General features: G+C 41.6%; 1 protein-coding gene across 1 annotated transcript; it reads right to left on the bottom strand.

The window, feature by feature from the left end:
• Positions 1-5,199: 5,199 nt before the first annotated feature.
• On the bottom strand, positions 5,200-19,952 carry PTGDR (prostaglandin D2 receptor). The gene is made up of 2 exons (XM_043556156.1): positions 18,989-19,952; positions 5,200-7,015 (listed from the first exon to the last, which is right to left on the bottom strand). The coding sequence occupies exons 1-2, from the start codon at positions 19,823-19,825 to the stop codon at positions 6,776-6,778; spliced, it is 1,077 nt and encodes a 358-aa protein (XP_043412091.1). The 5' UTR covers positions 19,826-19,952; the 3' UTR covers positions 5,200-6,775.
• Between the last annotated feature and the right edge of the window lie 609 nt (positions 19,953-20,561).

The raw sequence follows: 20,561 nt of genomic DNA, 5'->3' as shown, positions 1-20,561 counted from the left end.
TAACATTTGCACTACGTTGTATTATTTTTAACTTCTAATTTGTCCTATGTTTTCAATTGGATTCTAAGAACTTCTTATGAATTAAGAATCAGTAGAAGGCCCTCTAAGGTGACTTAAAATACACATTCTTATCAGATTGGACTTGACTATGCTTTATTCTCATTGGTTTTAGCAATTCAGTAGCAAAAAGAAAAAAAAAATCAAGTTTATTTCCTACTCTCCCTATATTTGACCATGCTCTGTAACCAGACCATGATGGATTCTGAATCCGTTCATTGCAAAAATTTTTAAGACTGGACTGACTCCAAGTACATACAGATTTAAAAGTTGTCTGAAAGATTCAATCTTCACCTAGCTGATATCGGGTGAGACCTGTGATTTGTTTCAACAAATTAGAGAGTTGTGCAAAGGCAGGGACAGCAAACCCTAATTACTTTACCGCACTTTATCTGTGAGCTCAGCTTTGCTCCGCCCACAGGCAGTACTGGAAATAGCCACATTGGCAAATCCAGCCTCACTCATGAGAGGAATTAAGAGATGGGCAGGAAACACTCTACTCCAGTGAGGCAAAATTGTTTTTACAATTTTAACATTGCCTAATAAACTTTTTACATTGTTAATTTAATTTAATTTAAATTAAAGAAATTTTTGTAACGTTTATTGATTTTTGAGAGAGAGAGAGAGAGAGAGAGAGAACACAAGCTGTGGAGGGGCACGGAGAGAGAAGGAGACACAGGATCCGAAGTAGGTTCAGGTTCTGAGCTGTCAGCACAGAGCCGAACGTGGGGCTTGAACTCATGAACTGTGAGATCATGACCTGAGCTGAAGTCACACGCCCAACCAACTGAGCCACCCAGGTGCCCCATACGTTGTTAATTTTATTAATTACAGCCTGCTATTCCCTGGATAAAACTGAAACACATTAATTTCCACAATCTGAGACAGTAGGAAAATACGGAGCAAAAATATTTTTTCCTGCATTTATTATTTTCATCTTTGCATGGCTTAAGAGAAAAATTCTTGTATGCTGGAATGAGAACATTCCTCTCAGATATAGAGGACTCTTTGATCAAGTTACAGCAGCCTCTTATTGAATATTACTTATGTTTTTGGGAAATCATGGGAGAGAGCACTTTTTATTCAACACATATTTATAGCCCTTCTATAGTACATGTTAGTTATTAGGGGAAAAAAGAGAAAAATAGGAAAATATCTAGTCCTCACATCTTTTAAAACCTAGGAGAGAAGATAGAGTATGATGTATTTTTTAAAGTATTCAAAAAGTATAAATTACAAAACTTTAAAAATAGTTATACGTATTTTACTGGAGATTTCTATTCTATGGAGAGCTAAAAAATATCTTTAAATCCCAAATGAAAGCCCACCTTTACATATAATCTCTGATAACATTTCTGTGAATGAATGCCCTTTAGTCAGTTTTCTTTCACAACAGAACAACTCATAGCCTTAGCCCCAAGGTGCATCTGCAGGAGGCTAAGAAGCAGCATTTTCTGAGGGAGTACCTCTATCTCTTTGGGGCCAAAGGCTCATCACCGCCATCAGTAGTGAGCATTGGAAAGGGTATGTGATGGCTGCCTGCATGTAAATGTTCTAACAGCCTTAAGAACATTACAGATAAAATGGAGTCAAGTGTGAGGGATGACCCACAACTGAAAAGATCTGAGAATCAGAGGTAGGAGAAACATCATGGAGTCTTCTGCATATTTTGTCTTCCCCCCCCACTTCCCCCTTACCTTGTTGCCTGGAGCAGTGGTTCTCAAACTTGACCACCCATGAGAATCACCCAAAGAGCATGTTAAAGCATAGTTTGCTGGGGCCCACCCCAAGAGACTCTGATTCAGTAAGTGTGAGGTGGGGCTGGACAAGTACAGGGTGGTACTGATGCTCTGCTCCAGGGCCATGCTTCGACAAGCACTGGCCTGGAGCACAGAGACCTTAAGTTAAATGAGCAAGCTGGCTGTGTGGCTAGGGAGTGTCTGAAGTCATCCAAGTGCTTATTCTTTGTGGGATTCCTCCTCTCTCCCCTAAAGTTTCAAGAACACCTGGCCCAGTCAGCCTCTGACTGATTATTGGAACTAAATTAACAGTCCTAATAGGTGGCCTTTTATTAACTTGGCTGGGTAGTATGTAATTAAAATCCACAGGTAGCTCAGAAACTTTGTGGGAATCAGTAGCTGCAATCCTCTGTCCAGATAAACTGGGGATGTAATAAGAAGGGGTGGGGGGAATTTTTTCAGAATTGTCCCCTTTCCTAACTTGCCCTTGAGTATCCTGAAACTAAGAAGCAGAAAATGGCCCGATACACCACTGAAAGCAAAACAAAAGGCATGACTGAATCATAAGTTGGAATCCTTCCTGTCAGCTCTACCTATGAAAGAGCTGTGTGATTCATCTTGAGTTCAGTGCTCCCTCCTTGGCAACAGGACACTCCCGGGCCTGCACGTACACCGTCTTTGTCCCCCTCCAAGTGGAAAGATCATAAAAAGCCCGTTCCTCTGAGCTGATGCAGCCCACAGCCAGGTGAGCAGGCCCAGGGCTGTATTTCAGACCCATCCACTTAGCCAGTGCTCTGGTGGAGTGCATAGACTGTACAACCGCCTGGGGCCCCAGTCTCCCTCTCTCACACCATCTGGTGCCCCATCTGTCCCGTCCACAGTGCATGGCACCAGCATGATCTTCCTCATATTCTACTCTGTTTGCATACTGGCCTCAAGGTCTCCAACCCTCCACCACTGCACCCAACACTCTATATGATTTAAAACCTGCCTCTCTTTTCAGCTTTTTTGCCACCTTTGCTCACAATTCCCAAGCTTCTGCCAAATGGAGCTACAAACTAAGCCTGGACATGCCACACTCCTTTACTGTGTGGCTTTGCACATACTATTCCTTTAGACTGGAAAGCTCTTCCAAGGCACCTGGGTGGCTCAGTTGGTTAAATGTCTGACTTGATTTCAGCTCAAGTCATGATCTGTTGTTTCACGAGTTCACAAAACTGTGAAACTGTGATGTTAGCACAGAGCCCACTTGGGATTTCCTGTCTCCCCCTCCATCTGCCCCTCCCCCCACTTGCACTCAGGAGAGTGTCTCTCTCTCTCAAAAATAAATATTAAAAAAAAAAATAGGAAGCTTTTCCTTCATGCCTATTCCCCATGTTTGCTTGGGCAATTTCTATTTATTTTTGTAAAAAAATAATTTTATGTAAAAGAAACATGGCCTTATTTTAAAACTTGGAAAATGCAAAGAATTATGGGGAAAAGTCCATATTAAAAGGTTAACTGTGGTTCACACTTCATTCTTTATTTTTTCAAACTATTTTCTATGCATGTATATTTATGGGTCATACCTAAAAATCTGTATCATGCTTTTTTCATCTAATATTACATTGTAAGATTCCTTCTGAATTTCTATGAATTATTTGAAAACATCTTTTTTTATGACTGTGTAATTCTCATGTTTGTGTGTGTGTATACAATTGATCCTTGAACACAAGGTGCTGGAGCTATAGTCAAAAACTTGTGTGTAACTTTTGACTCCCCCAGAACTTAACTACCAATAGCCTACTGTTGACTGGAAGCCTTACAGATAACATAAACAGTCAATTAACACATACTTTGTATGTTATATGTGTTACATACTGTATTCTTACAATAATAACTTTTTCTTAAATTTATTTTGTATTTCTAGTCTACAAAGTTTAACTGTGAGGTTTTTTTCAAGTTATTGCAAACATCCAAAAATTTTTTCCAATATATTTGTTGAGAAAAAAACCCCACAAATAAGTGAACCCACGTAGTTCAAACCTGTGTCGTTCAAAGGTGAACTCTCTAGTATATCTGAAGAGTTTGTTTAACCCTTGTTTTGGTCTTTAGATGGTTTCCTTTTCATGTTTTTCCAATTGTAAATAATGTTACAAAGAAGAGTTTAGCACATCGCCAAGACAGCCCTTCTGTTTATTCTAGGCAATTCTAGAGTGGAATTACTAGAATGGTAGAAAAGAACACTTTTAGGTTCTTGATATGTGCTGTCAGGTTGCTATCCAGAAAAGGTAGTCAATTTACAAACTCACCAGCCACGTTTCTCTTATTTAATAAAAGCTTCTCTGTTATTGAGACTCAATTTTTTTTTTTTGGTTTAGTCCTTGACAATTTCATTTTAATTTTGCATTTCTTGGATGAGGTTGGAAATTTTTCTACATTTATGAACCACATGCAGTTCCTCTTCTGTGAACTATCTCTTGGGGTCTTCGTCCGGCATTCAGTCAGAGCCAAACTTCTTACTCATTTTCAACACTTGATTTAAGCATCTTGTCCTGGAGAAGTTCTCCTGATATCTCACACCCAACCCCAAGTTCAGACCTCATCTTCTAACTGGACTGTGTGTGCACATTTACTCCTGGGACTTCTAAACGCTATTGTAACTGTTTACATGACTGTCTCCCCTATTAAACAATGAAAAACTCATGGGCCAGGGCTGAGTCTTAGGTATTCTTTTCCTCAGCACCTAACCAATTGCCTGGCACAATGTATGTGCCAATTAAGACTTATTTAATGATCTAATGAATAAACGAAAAAGAAATAAAAGATCATTGAAGAATGGACATCTAACTTAACTTGGATTTCATCATGATGATATATCTACACTTTGTATTAAACAGAAAGGATCACTAAGTCCTTGGATAAAGCTATGCAAACTTGTGTAGATTAATATAAATGCTAATAGAAGAGCATATAAAAATTCAAACTATTAAACCACTGGAGAAAGAAATACAACTGGCAACTGTTTATTCAAAAAAAAAAAAAACTAAACCTCTTCCTTTCATTTAAAGAAACTTCCTCTACAAAATATTATAAAATTATGTTTATTGATTCATGTGAGACCTTATCAAATTATCTTGACAGTTATTATAGCACACCTTCCAAAAGGAGAGCACAATAAAAGAGGCATCTCCTGGGGTGCCTGGGTGGCTCAGTCAGTTGAGTGACTGACTTCAGCTCAGGTCATGATTTCGCCGTCTGTGAGTTCAAGCCCCGCGTTGGGCTCTGTGCTGATAGCTCAGGGTCTGGAGCCTGCTTCTGATTCTGTGTCTCCCTCTCTCTCTGCCCCTCCCCCTGCTCATGCTCTGTCTCTCTCTGTCTCAGAAATAAACATAAAAAAAATTAAAAAAAGAGGCATCTCCTCTGAAAATAAAACACATATGTATTTACCCATTAAATATACAAATGAAAGTTAAACTTGAGAACAAATGCATTTTTCATGAAGTCATCCTCTCAAATTACAACTTGTATATTCCTAATTTGGTCATTTCACAGTTCTGCTATACCAAAAACAAACAAACACACATATATATCCAGGTTAATACATCTCTGAGATAACCAGAGATGAAAAATGGGGTTGCTGCTAAACTGGAAATAAGACAAACACTCTTGTCTTTGGAAGGGATGGCTGAGTGGGGATCTTGGGACTATTCAAATGTAGCCAGATTTCCAGCTCAGAGTCTCTGAGTGTGTTGGGGTACAAAAGGACCCCAGAGGTGATGAATCCTGACAGCCCCCAAGTGTTCTTTTACCAAAAGTGCAAGTTCTTACCTACAAGCTGGATTTAGAGGTTTTTGTTTGGCTTATTAGCTGCAACCATATTTCCCCCACATTTCCCTTTTGGCCATAGTGTTGCTAACCTTTGTAAACATTTAAACATACGATTAAAGTGCTCACTTGTGCTCCATCTGAGCCACATCCTGCTCCAGTTTTGAAAGCATAGCTCTCGGGGCCTCAATATGATCTTACAGTTCCCACAAAGAGCAAAATATGGCTGTTAATAGGTGGATGTTAAGGCTGTTGACATGATCCTCAATTGAGGTTAGGGGAGTCCTGGGTGGGCTTTTCTCTGTGCCAAATGCCCTGCTGCTTCACACAGCCAAACGCAGTGAACACGACTCTCTGGGAAGTCATATGTCACCATTTTTCAAAGAAACATAAATCCCTCCCACAAAGAATCCATCAATATGATAAACATATAAAATGAAGTTTCCAAAAATTGAAACATTTTGTAACCCACTCCCAAATTTCGATTCCTACTGACATCCCTACCTGAATACTAGACTTCAAAAGATAAAAACTAGTTTTTCTTCTCTAGGCTGGGGACCACAGTCACATCTTGCCTCATGTCTACTTATTTATGGACCACCTCTCCACATGAAGCAGTGAGCACCATTCCAGAGGGTGGCTGGCAAAGGCCTGTCCAAACCCTGACCTGGCTGTACTTCCCACCTCACTTCTCTGCGGAGCATCTATAATTCAGGCAATTAGGATACAAAATAAACAAATCAGGTTTCACCAGAAATGAATAGGATAAGAAATTTTAAGAACACACATCACATAATTGTAAATAATGGTGCTTCTACCGGAATCCAAATAAACACCCAGAAGTGTCATTATTCTCTCTAAAACATTAGGGACGCCACGCCCAAATGTTGGAACAATTCATATCCTCGCTTGAAGACTGTTAACGTTGGTTACACTACATGAAATTGTAGTTGCTGTTCATAACTCAAGATGAAAAAATCGACTGAACTGGTTCATGACTAGAGTGACCACAGATTGTTAAAGATGTTATCAAATACTTCTGAAAACACATTTAGATGTTTTGTTATGGGAGATAGCTTTTAGATTGTAATTTTTTTTTTTTAAATCATGGTTCTTTGACAGAAGATGTGACATATTCCTCAGCTTACCAGAGACTGGATGGTAAAACACTGTCACAGACTGGACTCCATGTTAGTTCGGCAAGAATTGCTATACCAATTTCTGTACATAAGAGGCCTTATGAAAATCTTGTGAAAAGACATCCGAAATACTGGTGTTCTGAAAATTATGAAAATCCAAGGGTCCACAATGGAGATTACAGATAGAAAACGCAAGGCTCGGAGGTCTTCCATTTCTTCAAAGGTGCCGTTTTCCTCATTGACCGCTTTAAATGCTCCATAGTAAGCACGATACTGTTTTAAAGAAAAACATCCCATTATGACACTGAAAGGCTGATGGTAGAAATAAATTCACTTACCTCACTTTAGAAACATTAATTTTTTAGGAACATGGCAACTTGGCTTGGAATATTCATTTTTGGTACAATTACAAGCAGCAAAGACCACTGCCACTGACAGGAATAAGTAAGGAGTTTGGAAGGTGCAAGGTCAACCTGAAGGCTCAGTGGAAGCGAGTGCTTCTGGGAGAGGGGTCTAAGTCCCTGAAGGCTGCTCTACTTGCTGTGATGCTGCAGGGCTGGGGTTTCCAGGTCCCTGCCAGGCTGTACAGAGGAAGAGCTGACATGGGACAAATCCAGGCCACCAAATCTTTTACAAAGAGGGTCACCACGTTTCCATAAACACAGAGATTCTCTTTTCTCTGGTTTTCCTTTTTTTTCTTCTGCCTGCTTTCTGTCCTTTTATTAGCCCAGAATCAAGCCTCATTTGTGAAATGTTACATGTTTGGAGACAACAATGAAACAGAAAATCAATGAGGAGACAGGAAATACTCCAGTGGGAAGATAGGACGAGACTTACACAAGGACCTGTTCAACTCATGTGAATTACTTATTCTTAGGATAGATGCTTACCTTTCTGTGGTTGACATCCTCTTTTCAGACTAGGATACACACACACACACACACACACACACACACACACACACACACACAGAAATATAAGGCTATTTACTTGTGCCTGACCACTCATATTGTCTTGATCTTCCCCGAGGTTCTGACCTCCTTGGAGCCCTGCAAATTGTCCCATCCCATGGCTTTCCCTCCTGTTGAGCCACCATGGCCAACACTTCAGCCAGCACTACCATTGTCTCCCACTCTGCTGGAGGCCAGCCGTTATATTTCCTATGCCTACTGAGAGTCTAAATCCATAATGGGACAAAATGGACTCAAATGGGACAGAAAGCATGTAAACTCAACATTACTGGGAGGGGTTATGAATAATTGTCCAGCCCAGACCCATTCAGTGCAATCAAGGAATATGAGATGTGTCTTCCTGTAATTGCTTCCTTACTTTTTACTCTATTTTCTATAGAGCATTTCAGTGGGCTCAGACATTCCCATCTACTGCACTTAGGAAGATACACTTAGGGATGCCTGGGTGGCTCAGCTGACTGAGCATCGACTTTTGATTTTGGCTCAGGCCATGACCTCATGGTTTGTGGGTTTGAACGCTGAGTCAGGCTCTACTCTAACAGCATGGAGCCTGCTTGGGATTCTCTCTCTCTGTATCTCTCTCTGCCCCTCCGCTGTCCACATGTGTGCACTCTTCCTCTCTCTCAAATAAATCAACATTTTTTAAAAATAAAAAAGAAGTTACACTTATATCTGAATGCCCTCTCCCATCGTCACTGACTAATAATACTAATAATAATGTTTAGTGCCCATGTAGAGCACTGTTCTAGGCATTTCACTTTTAAAACTTCATTTCATCCTCACAAAAATCCATTACAATCATTATCTCCATTTCAAAAATGTGACAACTGAGCATTTTACTTTAAAACCTTTTGGATTTTACATGCCCAAATCCTAGCTCCTTTCAAGGTCCATCTCAAACATTAAGCCCTTCGGGAAGTCTCTTTCAGGGAGCGGCTAAGTCCATTAGCTTTAGAGTCTGACCATGAGGTTGGATGGAACCCTCACTTGGCTGTGTGAAATTAGGCAAGTTATTCCATTTTCTCATGACTGTTTTGAAGTTTGAATAAGATGATATGAGTAAAACCTTTACAGCAGGTCTTAGCACACAGTAAGAACTCAAAAATTTGCCAGTATTATTATCTTATCATTAGTAGCAATACCTTTTCTCTTCTAAACTCCCTTACGGCCCCAATCACTCCATCCCTCGTCCTGTATTATAGCTTATGTGGGCAGATGTGATATTTTTCTCATTTTATATCCCCACAGTGAATTACAGCACTGAATGTTGTTTGTACCAGATACATGCTGAATTTGATAAATGGTCAACAGTAAGTTGATTTGAAAAGCAAATACTTTATGTAAGTCTGTTTTTACATTTGTTCCTTTCTCCTCAAAGTAGAGTACAGCAAAATATAATTTTAACTATGTCATAATACTTTATTAGTTGGGAGCTGAGTAACTAAATGAGATTTACATAACTAAAACAAACCATTTTACTTCTATGCAGTATTTGTCCATGTCTATCGCATATTATTAGGTTAATCATATTTTCAAGTCACTTGATTTATATTAGAAATGTATACCTGGCTTTTTATTTTATTTTTATTTTTTGAGTTTACTAAAAATGTGACAAATGTATTCGTTTATGACATATTATATTAATTCTGAAGAGATATCAATTTAAACACAATTTAGACTTTCAAAACCTCTCTGTTGCTCAGTAATATTCTCTAGAACATACTTTATAAACTGCTCCTATAAAAGATGGCCAGAATAATGAATAACCTCAGAATATAAACCCCTCATGTTTAAAGTAGTTCAATTTACACAGTGAATTGGTATGAGAAGAGCTCCCTCTACTGGACTTAAGAGTCCAGGAAAAAAATGCTATGTTGCCAACTTGCTGGAGACGTAAGTAGCTGGACATCCCTGCTGAGGAGAGCTCTCTGGATTCTAATGCCCCTTCGATCCAGTTTATCCATCACAACACCCAGACCTCATCCTCTGCACTAGCCCCTTTAAATCCACTTTCAACTCTTTTCCCTGGACCCATGTTTTGCCCACCTCTAACAGCCTCCTTTGAAAGGAGCATCCTACCCATTCTGTTTGCCCACCAAAATGAAATACACACATGAGTTCTCTCAATACAGGCAGGATGCCCTCTATCACTTCTCTGACTCCATGGATTCTGATATATGCAATTATACAAGCTTGTCCTTATCTTTATCTGGCCTATAAACTTCTCAGCTATTATGGCTAATCTATCATTAGATCCCTCTTCCATCCATCCCTGCTCCCCTACCAACCTCCAATACATTGTGGGTCTCTAAGGTAAAATGAATTTTGATGAAAATATGTTACATGCATTAGAGAATGTGCTACAAACTTCTTCTAAAGCTCATCCCATAGTCTCTATATTTTCTTCCAAAAAAAAAAAGTTTTCAAAATGGAAATCTGAAAATTCAGTTTGGTTAAGTATCTTGCTCTAATGCAGCATTATAGCAAAATTAACTTAAAAAAATCAAACCTCAATAAATTTTTCACTGGCTTAATGAAATATATTATTCATGCTATGAGCAAGGTTTTTTTTTTCTCCCTTCACATATAGCCTTTATTTTTCCCAGTCACCAGGCCCATTCCTTAGGAGAGTGATTTTCAAAGTGTGGGGGTCTCCAATACCTGTTCAGTGTGTCTTCAGGGTATCATATCATTAAAAAGGTACAATATCATAAAAAAGATTTATTTGCCTTTTTCACTCCTAGGTGTACAGTAAGTTTTACCAAGGATACCTGATGTGTAATGACATCATCACTCCAATGGCTAATGGAATATATACTGTGTATTCTTGTGTTTGCTAGACCTTTCTTAGGTAGCTGATTTTGGATATACACATACGTACATTTTCAGAGAATGTTCTCCGTACTTCTGTGCTCCTAACATGCTTTTTCTTTCATTTTATCTTCTATAATCTCTAGAATTTTATTATCATTCATTATATCTTCGTGAAAGCCCCAAGTTTTCCTTACACCAATGCAGAAACACAAGAAGTAAGTACATTTTGTTAACTTGTTTTGCAATAATATTTAAAATTTTTCTTATTTAAAATTTCTAATATGATAAATACTGATAGATGTAATCTACAAAAATTAAAGTTATTTGCATCCTTAATAATGTTTAAGAGTGAAAAGGGGTCTTTAGACTAAAAAAATGTTAGGAAACCACTGCCTTAGAAAATAATGCTCAGGGGGAGGAGTTAAGATGGCAGAGTAGTAAGGGGACCATGGGCTTGTCTCCTCCTGCAAACACAACTAGCTCAACATCAAACCATTCTGAACACCTAGGAAACAGATATGAGGATTAACAGAACAATCTGCATAATTTGAGGGAGAGAACACAGCAGGGTACATGGTGTGGAGAGGTGAATCAGGGGAGAGGAGAGCCATGGTGCCGCAGAGGGGAGGCAGAAGTATTCAGAGAGAGGAGAAAGAGGGGGAGACAGAACAGCATATCGGGTTTGTGCAAGAAAGCACTCCCCCTGAAAGCAGCAGAGAGAAACAGTAAAAATATGGACAGGGGACTGCACAAGAAAACTGTCCCCCAGAACTACTGATGGCATTGGGGGCGGGGGAGGAGACGGTTTCAATACCACCAGTTTCTTATAAACAGCAGAGCACAGAGTCTGAGGTTTAGAGGTCAGCCACTGGTGGTGCTCTGGCAAGGAATGGGGGTAGAGCCATGGGCAGTGGGGTCTGAGGACCCTCTGGGTTGCTCAGTAAGAAATGGTTCCCTTGCGAACCCTCTTGCGCTGTTGGTGGGAATGCAAACTGGTATAGCAGCTCTGGAAAAGTGTGGAGATTCCTCAAAAAATTAAAAATAGACCTACCCTGTGACCCAGCAATAGCACTGCTAGGAATTTACTCAAGGGATACAGGAGTACTGATGCATAGGGGCACTTGTATCCCAATGTTTATAGCAGCACTCTCAACAATAGCCAAATTATGGAAAGAGCCTAAATGTCCATCAACTGATGAATGGATAAAGAAATTGTGGTTTATATACACAATGGAGTACTACGTGGCAATGAGAAAGAATGAAATCTGGCCATTTGTAGCAATGTGGATGGAACTGGAGAGTGTTATGCTAAGTGAAATAAGCCATACAGAGAAAGACAGATACCATATGGTTTCATTCTTATGTGGATCCTGAGAAATTTAACAGAAACCCATGGGGGAGGGGAAGGAAAAAAAAAAAGAGGTTAGAGAGGGAGAGAGCCAAAGCATAAGAGACTCTTAAAAACTGAGAACAAACTGAGGGTTGATGGGGGGTGGGAGGGAGGGGAGGGTGGGTGATGGGTATTGAGGAGGGCACCTTTTGGGATGAGCACTGAGTGTTGTATGGAAACCAATTTGACAATAAACTTCATATATTAAAAAAAATAAATTAAATACATAAATACATAAATAAAAAGAAATGGTTTCCTTGCTTGGAGTGCATTTGGTAGAGGTGATACAGCCTCTCTGAAGGCAAAAGACCCGGCAGGCACCATATCAAGCTGCCAGGTTCAACTATAAAGGAACAAAGATAAGGACTGAGGGCAGCAAACCCTGACATTGAGCTGCTGCCGCTACTGGTGGCCTGTTTCCTGGGACAAGTCTGCCCTGGCTGCAGCGTGGCAAGACCCTCTCCCAGAAGAACCGCACAAATCCCTTCCACCCACTTACTCTGCTGATCATAAACTGCTACAAAGTTTCAGCCTTAGGGGAAACTGGATTTAGCTTCATCTGGGTTTTGTTTGTTTGTTCTTTTTGTTGTTGTTGTTGCTTCTGTTTTTGTTGATTTTCTTTTATTTGTTTCTTGGATGCAAGAAGAGCAAAATTTTTATTTTATTTTATTATTTATTATTTTTAAATTTTTTTCTCTTTTCTCTTTTTTTTCTATCAAGCTTCTCTTAACAAGCACATCAAAACACATCTAGGATCTAGCTTTCTTTATTTGTTTTTAAATTTTAAAATTTTTATTTCACTCTATTATTGTTTTTCTTTCCTCCAAAATGACAAGACAGAGGAATTCACCTCAAAAGAAAAAACAGGAAGAAATGATGGCCAGGGATTTAATCAATGCAGATATAAGTAAGATGTCTGAACTAGAATTTAAAATGATTATAAGGATGCTAACTAGGCTTGAAAAAACCAGAGAAGACACCAGAAAGTCCCTTTCTTCAAAGATAAAAGAACTAAAATCTAGTCAGGCTGAAATTAAAAATGCTATAACTGAGATGTAAACCCAAGTGGAGGTCATAAAAATGAGGATGGACAAGGCAGAGGAGTGAATTAATGATATAGAAGATAAAATAATAGAAAAAAATGAAGCTGAAAAGAAGAGGAAATCAAAGATCAGGGATCCCAAAGGCAGACTTAGGAAACTCAATGCTTTATTAAAATGTAATAATATTTATATCATAGGAGTCCCAGAAGACAAAGAGAGAGAAAAAAGGGCAGGAGGTTTATGTGAGCAAATTATAGCTGAAATTTTCCCTAATCTGGGAAATGACACAGACATCAAAATCCAAGAAACATAGAGGCTCCCATTACATTCAATAAAAGCTGGCCATTGACAAGATATACCATAGCCAAATTCACAAAATACACAGACAAGGAAAGAATCCTGAAAGCAGCAAGGGGGAAAAAAGTCCATAACCTACAAGGGAAGAAAGATAAGGTTTGCAGCAGATCTGTCTGAAAAAACTTGACAGGCCAGAAAGGAGTGGCAAGATACAGTCAATGTGTTGAATCAGAAAAATATGCAGCCAAAAATACTCTATCCAGCAAGGCTGTCATTCAAAATAGGAGAGATAAAGAATCTCTCAGGCAAACAAAAACTAAAGGAGTTTATGACCACTAAACCAGCCCTCCAAGAAATTTTACGGGGGACTCTTTGGGGAAAAAAGGACCAAAATGAACAAAGACTATAAAGGACCAGAGAGCATCACTGGTAACAACACAATGACACTAAACTCAACATCTTTCAACAATCATTCTGAATGTAACTGGACTAAATGCTCCAAACAAAAGACACAGAGTATTAGAATGGGTAAAACAAAAACAAAAACAAAAACAAAAACAAGATCCATCTATATGCTACCTACAAGAGATTCATTTTAGACCTAAAGACCTGCAGATTAAAAGTGAGGAGTGGAGAACCATGTATCACGCTAATGGATGTCAAAAGAAAGCCAGAGTAGCCATACTTATATCAGACAAATTAGGTTTTAAACCAAAGACAATAACAAGAGATGAAGAAGGACATTATATAATAATTAAGGGATCTATCCATCAAAATCAAACAATTGTAAATACGTATGCCCCCAACTTGGAAGTACTCAAATACATAAACCAATTAATAACAAACACAAAGAAAATCACTGATAATCATACAATAATAGTAGGGGACCTTAACACCCCACTTACAACAATAGACAGACACATCATCTAAGCAGAAAATCAACAAGGAAACAATGGCTTTGAATGACACGAATGGACTTAACAGATATACTCAGAACATTTCATCCTAAAGCAGAATACACATTCTTCTTGAGTGCACATGGAACATTCTCCAGATAGATCACATACTGGGTCCCAAATAAGCCTTCAATAAGTAAAAAGAGATTGAGATCATGCCATGTATATTTTCAGATCACAACGCTATGAAACTTGAAGTCAACCACAAGAAAAAATTTGGAAAGTCCTCAAATACCTGGAGGTTAAAGAACACCCTACTAAAGAATGAATGAGTCAACCAGGAAATTAAGGAAGAAATTAAAAATACATGGAAGTAAATGAAAATGAAAACACGACAGTCCAAACCCTTTGGGATTCAGCAAGGCAATCCTAAGAGGAAAGTACATTGCAATTCAGGGCTATCTCAAGAAGCAAGAAAGTCCCCAAATAAACAACCTAACCTTACACCTAAAGGAGATAGAAAAGGAACAGCAAATAAAACCTAAAGCCAGCAGAAGAAGGGAAATAACAAAGATTAGAGCAGAAACGATATAGAAACACACAACAACAACGAAAACCAGTAGAACAGATCAGTGAAACTAAGAGAAGGTTCTTTGAAAGAATTAACAAAATTGATAAATCCCTAGCCAGACTTATCAGAAAGAAAAGAGAAAGGACCCAAATAGATAAAATCATGAATGAAAGAGGAGAGATCACAACCAAAACCAAGATATACAAACAAGCATAAGAGAATTCTATGACAACAAACTGGGCAATCTGGAAGAAATGGACAAATTCCTAGAAACTCACAGACTACCAAAACTGAAACAGAAAGAAATAGAAAATTTGAACAGACCCATAACCGGCAAAGAAACTGAATCAGCATTCAAAAATCTCTCTACAAACAAGAGTCTGGGGCCAAATGGCTTCCCAAGGGAATTCTATCCGACATTTAAAGAAGGGTTAACATCTATTCTTAAACTGTTCCAAAAAACAGAAATAGCAGTAAAACTTCCAAACTTATTCTATTGGGCCAGCATTACCTTGATTCTAAAACCAGACAAAGGCCCCACTAAAAAGGAGAATTACAGGCCAATCTCCCCGATGAACATGGATGCAAAAATTCTCAACCAAAACAATAAAATACCCAGGAATAAACCTAACAAAAGAGGCAAACGATCTATACCCTGAAAACTATAGAACACTTATGAAAGAAATTGGAGAGGACACAAAAAAATGGAAAAGCATTCCATGCTCATGGATTGGAAGAACAAACATTATTAAAATGTCTATATGACCCAATGCAATATACACATACAATGAAATCCCTATCAAAATGCTACCAGCATTTTTCACAGAGCTAGAACAAACAATCCTAAAATTTGTATGGAACCACAAAAGACCCCAAATAGCCAAAGCAGTCCTGAAAAAGAAAAACAAAACTGGAGGCATCACGATTCCAGATATATTACAAAGCTGTAGTCATCAAGACAGTATGGTACTGACACAAAAACAGACACATAGAACAATGGAACAGAATAGAAGACCCAGAAATGGACCCACAACTATATGGTCAACTCATCTTCAACAGAGCAGGAAAGAATATCCAATGGAAAAAAGACAGTCTCTTCAACAAATGGTGCTGGAAAACTGGATGGCAACATGCAGAAGAATGAAATTAGACCACTTTCTTACACCATGCACAAAAATAAATTCAAAATGGATGAAGGACCTAAATGTGAGGAAGCAACAAAATTCTAGAGAACACAGGCAGCAACTTCTTTGACCTCGGCTAGAGCAACTTCTTACTTGACATGTCTCCAAAGGTAAGGGAAATAAAAGCAAAAATGAACTAGTGGGACCTCATCAAGATAAAAAGCTTCTCCACAGCAAAGGAAACAATCAACAAAACTAAAAGGCAACCATCGGAATGGGAGAAGATATCTGCAAATGACATATTGGATAAAGGGTTAGTATAAAAAATCTATAAAGAACTTACCAAACTCAACACGTGTCTGCATTGAATATCTTTGGAACTTTACAAGTTTTTAAATAAAATAATTTTATTTTCTTATTTCTTTTTAGTGAGAGAGAGCATGAGAGAATGCAAGCACATGAGTGGGGCGGGGGAGGGGGATGGGCAGAGGGAGAGAGAGAGAGAGAAAGAATCCCAAGCAGGCTCTGTGCTGTCAGTGCAGAGCCCAATGCAGGGCTTGATTTTACAAACCTCAAAATCCTGACCTGAAATGGACTCAAGAGCCAGGGGCTTAACAACTAAGCCACCCAGGAGCCCAGGGAGAGAGAGAATCAATCTTAGGCAAGCTCCATACCCAGCCCAGAGCCCCAACACAGGGTTTGATCTCACGACCTTGAGATCATGACCTGAGCCAAAATCAAGAGTTGGACGCTTCACCAACTGAGCCACCCAGGCATCCCTAAAATCATTTTCAAATCCATTATTTCCTTCCATCCTCACAATCCCATATAAGTTATTCAATTCCCCTGAGAGACATGTCCAAATGCAATGCTCTTGTGTATTATTCTGTATTATGTTCTTTTCGACATTATTGTTACTAAAACATTCAAAATGAGGACATAACATCCATATATTTGGCTATTGTCTGCTTTTTCACAGCGCAGGTAAGTAAGGCTATTACTTTAGAGCAGGAGTCTGTGAACTTTCTCTGTAAAGGGTCCAACAGTAAATATTTTGCATTTTACAGGCCAAGAGGCAAATAGTGAGTATTTGGTAGGTACTTATATAACAAGTAAACACATTTCCACAATTTTCACTGATGAAATTAAGAATGTATAATAATTAAGTACATTTTTGGGGTAACTGATGTCTACTATTGAGAAAAATGAAAGTCTTTTTTTTCTTGGAACAGTATTTGAGTTAATTGGGGTTTAGAGTTCCTGCATACTACCATCAAATTGATTTGTAAAATCAGTTCATTTGTAAAAACTATTCTTAATTCCACAGCTGTGCAAAAACAGTGGGCAGGATGGATTTGGACTGTGGGCTGTGATTTGCCAACTCCTGTTTTAGAGTATGGTTCTCCAGATGATATCCCTGGATCAGCCGCTTTCACCTCACCCGGGAACTTGTCAAGAATAAGAATTCTTCAGGTGCCTGGGTGGCTCAGTCGGTTGAAAGTGGGACTCTTGGTTTCAGCTCAGGTCATGATCTCATGGTTTGTGGGATACAGCCCTGCGTTGGGCTCTGCACTGACAGTGTGAAGCCTGCTTGGGATTCTCTCTCTCTCCCTCCACTGCACTCTCTCATTCCCTCTCTCAAAAGTAAATAAGTAAACAAATAAATAAGAATTCTTCAAAAACATCTGAATTAGAAACGATGGGGGATAGGGCCCAGGCATCTGTGGGTTTTTTTTTTCCCCCCTTAGGTTTATTTTTGAGAGAGCAAGGGGGGAGGGGCAGGGGGGGTGAGGGAGACAGAATCCCAAGCAGGTTCCACGCTGTTAGCACAGGGCCTGACATGGAGCTTGAACCCACAAACTGAGATCACGACACCCAAAATCAAGAGTCCAAGGCCCAACTGACTGAGCCACCCAGGCGCCCTGCCATCTATGATTTTAAAAGCTCTGTTGGTGACCTTGAGCCAGCCAATGTTTCAGAACCACTGTTACATATCTATGCCTATACCTTATCTCCTTCTATATAGATGTATTTATTTCTTTTGGGGAATTCTGAGCTTAACCCTGCATGATGATGCCACAGACAACTCTTTTCCCACACGTTAAGGCCTTCATTTAAGGAAAATTACATTATATTCCACCTTCCTCCAATCTTAAAAATAACATCCAAAATTGCTACATTGCTACCTACTCACAGACGTCTCAGCCTTCAAAGGCATTGTTGGCAATGAACCTACTTAAATGTATATCATGTTGAACAAGGACACTGAGGATGGGGGAAAGGGAGAGGAGCAACCCTGAAAAAGTTCTCTCAACCTCGGTTGCTCCTAAAATGTCTTAGCCGGGATCCCAGGAGGAAACACCTTCACAGCTACCAGGTACTTCTATCGCCACCACCACCCCCATTAGTAAACTGAAACCGGAGATAATGGCTTTCCCGTCACCTTGCCTGCCAAGATAAAAACAAAACCTGTCAAGGCAGGTTCTCCAAACGACAGGCTGAACCTCGAGTACACACCTGCCTGTCCAAACAGCCCCTCTGCCTCTATGGCCACCCGCACCCCGCCCCCCAACCGGGAAGAGCAGCTGCCACTCCTCAAAGATTACTTGAGAATTTTTAAAAACTAAATCTATCTTTAGTCTCTCATCTCTGCAAATCACTCTGGCAGGTTCTGGCAGGATTACACCTTCCCTTAGTCTTTCCACGCCAACACCTGGGGAAAAACTCCCAGGTGCATTCGCCCATTTCTGACGCCACTAAAATTATGGGCGGGTCTACGAAATAAAACATTACCTAGCCCTCTGGAAAGAGCAACCAAATTCTGCTCCTCAAATGCTGAGGTGCTAAAATAGCCCCGAGATCCTCCCAGAGGGAAGGAGAGAGGAGAGGGTACTGCTAACTGGAGAGGTTCTGCGGAGCTAGGGAGACACTTTCAGACTCCGTCTTTGCCTTCCTTTCTTTGTTTCCGCCTCTTCTGGCTCAACAAATTCGGTTCTGTGTCCTCGGGGCTGTGGAGGGGACCCGATCTGGGGAGCGCACCAACAAACCCTCGGGGCCCAGGGCGCAACTCCTCCTGCGCGGCGTCCAACGCGCTCCACCCTTCGGTCCCGCAACCGCAGCCTCGGCGCGCAGCGACTCACTATTAAAGGCAGGGAGCACAGAGTGAAGAGCACCGTCATGAGGGCCAGCAACAGCAGGTGGTCCAGCTCCTCCAGGGGCTTCACAGCCGCCTCCTTCTCGCCCGCGCCCGGCTCCGCGCGGTCCCTGGTGCCGGAGCGCGGGCGCCGCCGCAGCCGCCGGTGCATCTCGTAGAGGTTGCGCATGGCGCTCAGGTTGCACAGCACGATGGCGAGGACCAGCAGGGCCATAAGGCTGGCGTAGAGCACTGAGTAGCGCAGCACCGACGGCGAGCGCTCCTCGTGCACCATCTGGATGAAGCACCAGGTGCCGGGGCAGTACTGCACGAACTTCCCGATGCCCGCGAAGGGCAGCGCGCAGAAAGCCAGGCAGAAGGCGCCCACGACGGGCGCCACCAGCGCGCCGCGGCGCAGGGTGATGTGCCGTCGGTAGAAGAAGGGGTGCCCCAGGGAGAGCCAGCACTCCAGGGCCATGGCCAGGAGCTGCAGCGTGGAGGCGAGCCCAAAGAAAGACATGAAAAAGGCGAAGGTTTGGCACAGCGAGCTGTCCGACGCGGGCGCCAGTCCCCACAGGCTCCGGTTCTGCGCGTAGGCGGCCAGCACGAAGGGGCTCACGAGGCATTTGCCCAGCAAGTCTGTGACCGTCAGGCCGCACACCAGCACGTAGAAGACCGAGGGCGGCGTGCGCCGCGGGCAAGACCCCAGCCCCGAGCGAGCCAGCAGCCCCAGCGCCAGCAGGTTGCCCAGGAGGCCCGCGCTGAAAAGCACCCCGCCCATGGTCGCCGAGTAGCCCTTCTCCACGGAGGTGATGTTGTAGCAGCGGTAGAGCGGCTGCCGCATGGTTGGTGGCGCGGCGGGCAGGCGGGGCTGCGGCACGGCCAGGGCCCAGGTGTCCGCGGGCGGGAACCCCCGGCGGCTCAGCGCGCGCGAGCGCGCGGCCCCGACAACAGGCTGCGCTGCAGAGGAAGCTCCGCGGGCGGAGGGGTGTTCCCTACTGCCGGCACCTCCTATGTAAACTCTCTGGTCACACCCCGCCCCTCGGGGCGGGCCGCGGGGCCGCGTGCGCACCCCGCGCAGGCATTGTGGAACCCGCAGCAGCCGCGCAGAGGTGGCTGCCCTGACGTCCTGAGGAGAGATAAGCCCTTCGTGCCCAGAGTTGGAAAGAAAGAAGTCCCAGCGTCCAAGGCCGGTCTTTCCGACGAGGCGAGAGAGCTGCTGAAGTGGAGGGAGATTAAGTAACAGCCAAAAGGGAGGAGAGGGGCGAGGGGCGTGAGGAGGAGATGGTGGCGGGACTCTGGTGGTGCCCAAGACGAACTCTGAGATGAGCGTGGAGGGGAGGCTGAGAAAGGGCTACTACTAGTTGTTGAATTAGTGGGTTAAGTAGGAGTAAGGGTAACTTACATTTGCATAATACTTAAGCTTTAGCTCGCATTGTTTTCCAGGTCTGTGCAATGTGAACAGTGATCTTCACTGCACTGGTGAGGAAACTGAGACCTTGGATGGTTAAGTGCTCTCTATCCAAGGTTACAGAGCCAGGAAATGGCAGAACTGGACCTGAAACGCAGATCTTCTATTT

This window comes from Prionailurus bengalensis, chromosome B3 (assembly GCF_016509475.1).
Source record: "Prionailurus bengalensis isolate Pbe53 chromosome B3, Fcat_Pben_1.1_paternal_pri, whole genome shotgun sequence".
Lineage (NCBI taxonomy): Eukaryota > Metazoa > Chordata > Mammalia > Carnivora > Felidae > Prionailurus > Prionailurus bengalensis.
The sequence above is the reverse complement of the archived record's forward strand: the minus strand, read 5'-3'. Positions and strand labels throughout refer to the sequence as shown.

Bases quoted from the DNA above. Each gene is read 5' to 3' on its own strand.
- PTGDR (XM_043556156.1), bottom strand. From the start codon at position 19,825: ATGCGGCAGCCGCTCTACCGCTGCTACAACATCACCTCCGTGGAGAAG. The intron at 7,016-18,988 runs GTGAGTCGCTGC...TCTTTAAAACAG, and splicing joins TGTGCTCCCTGCCTTTAATA to TATCGTGCTTACTATGGAGC.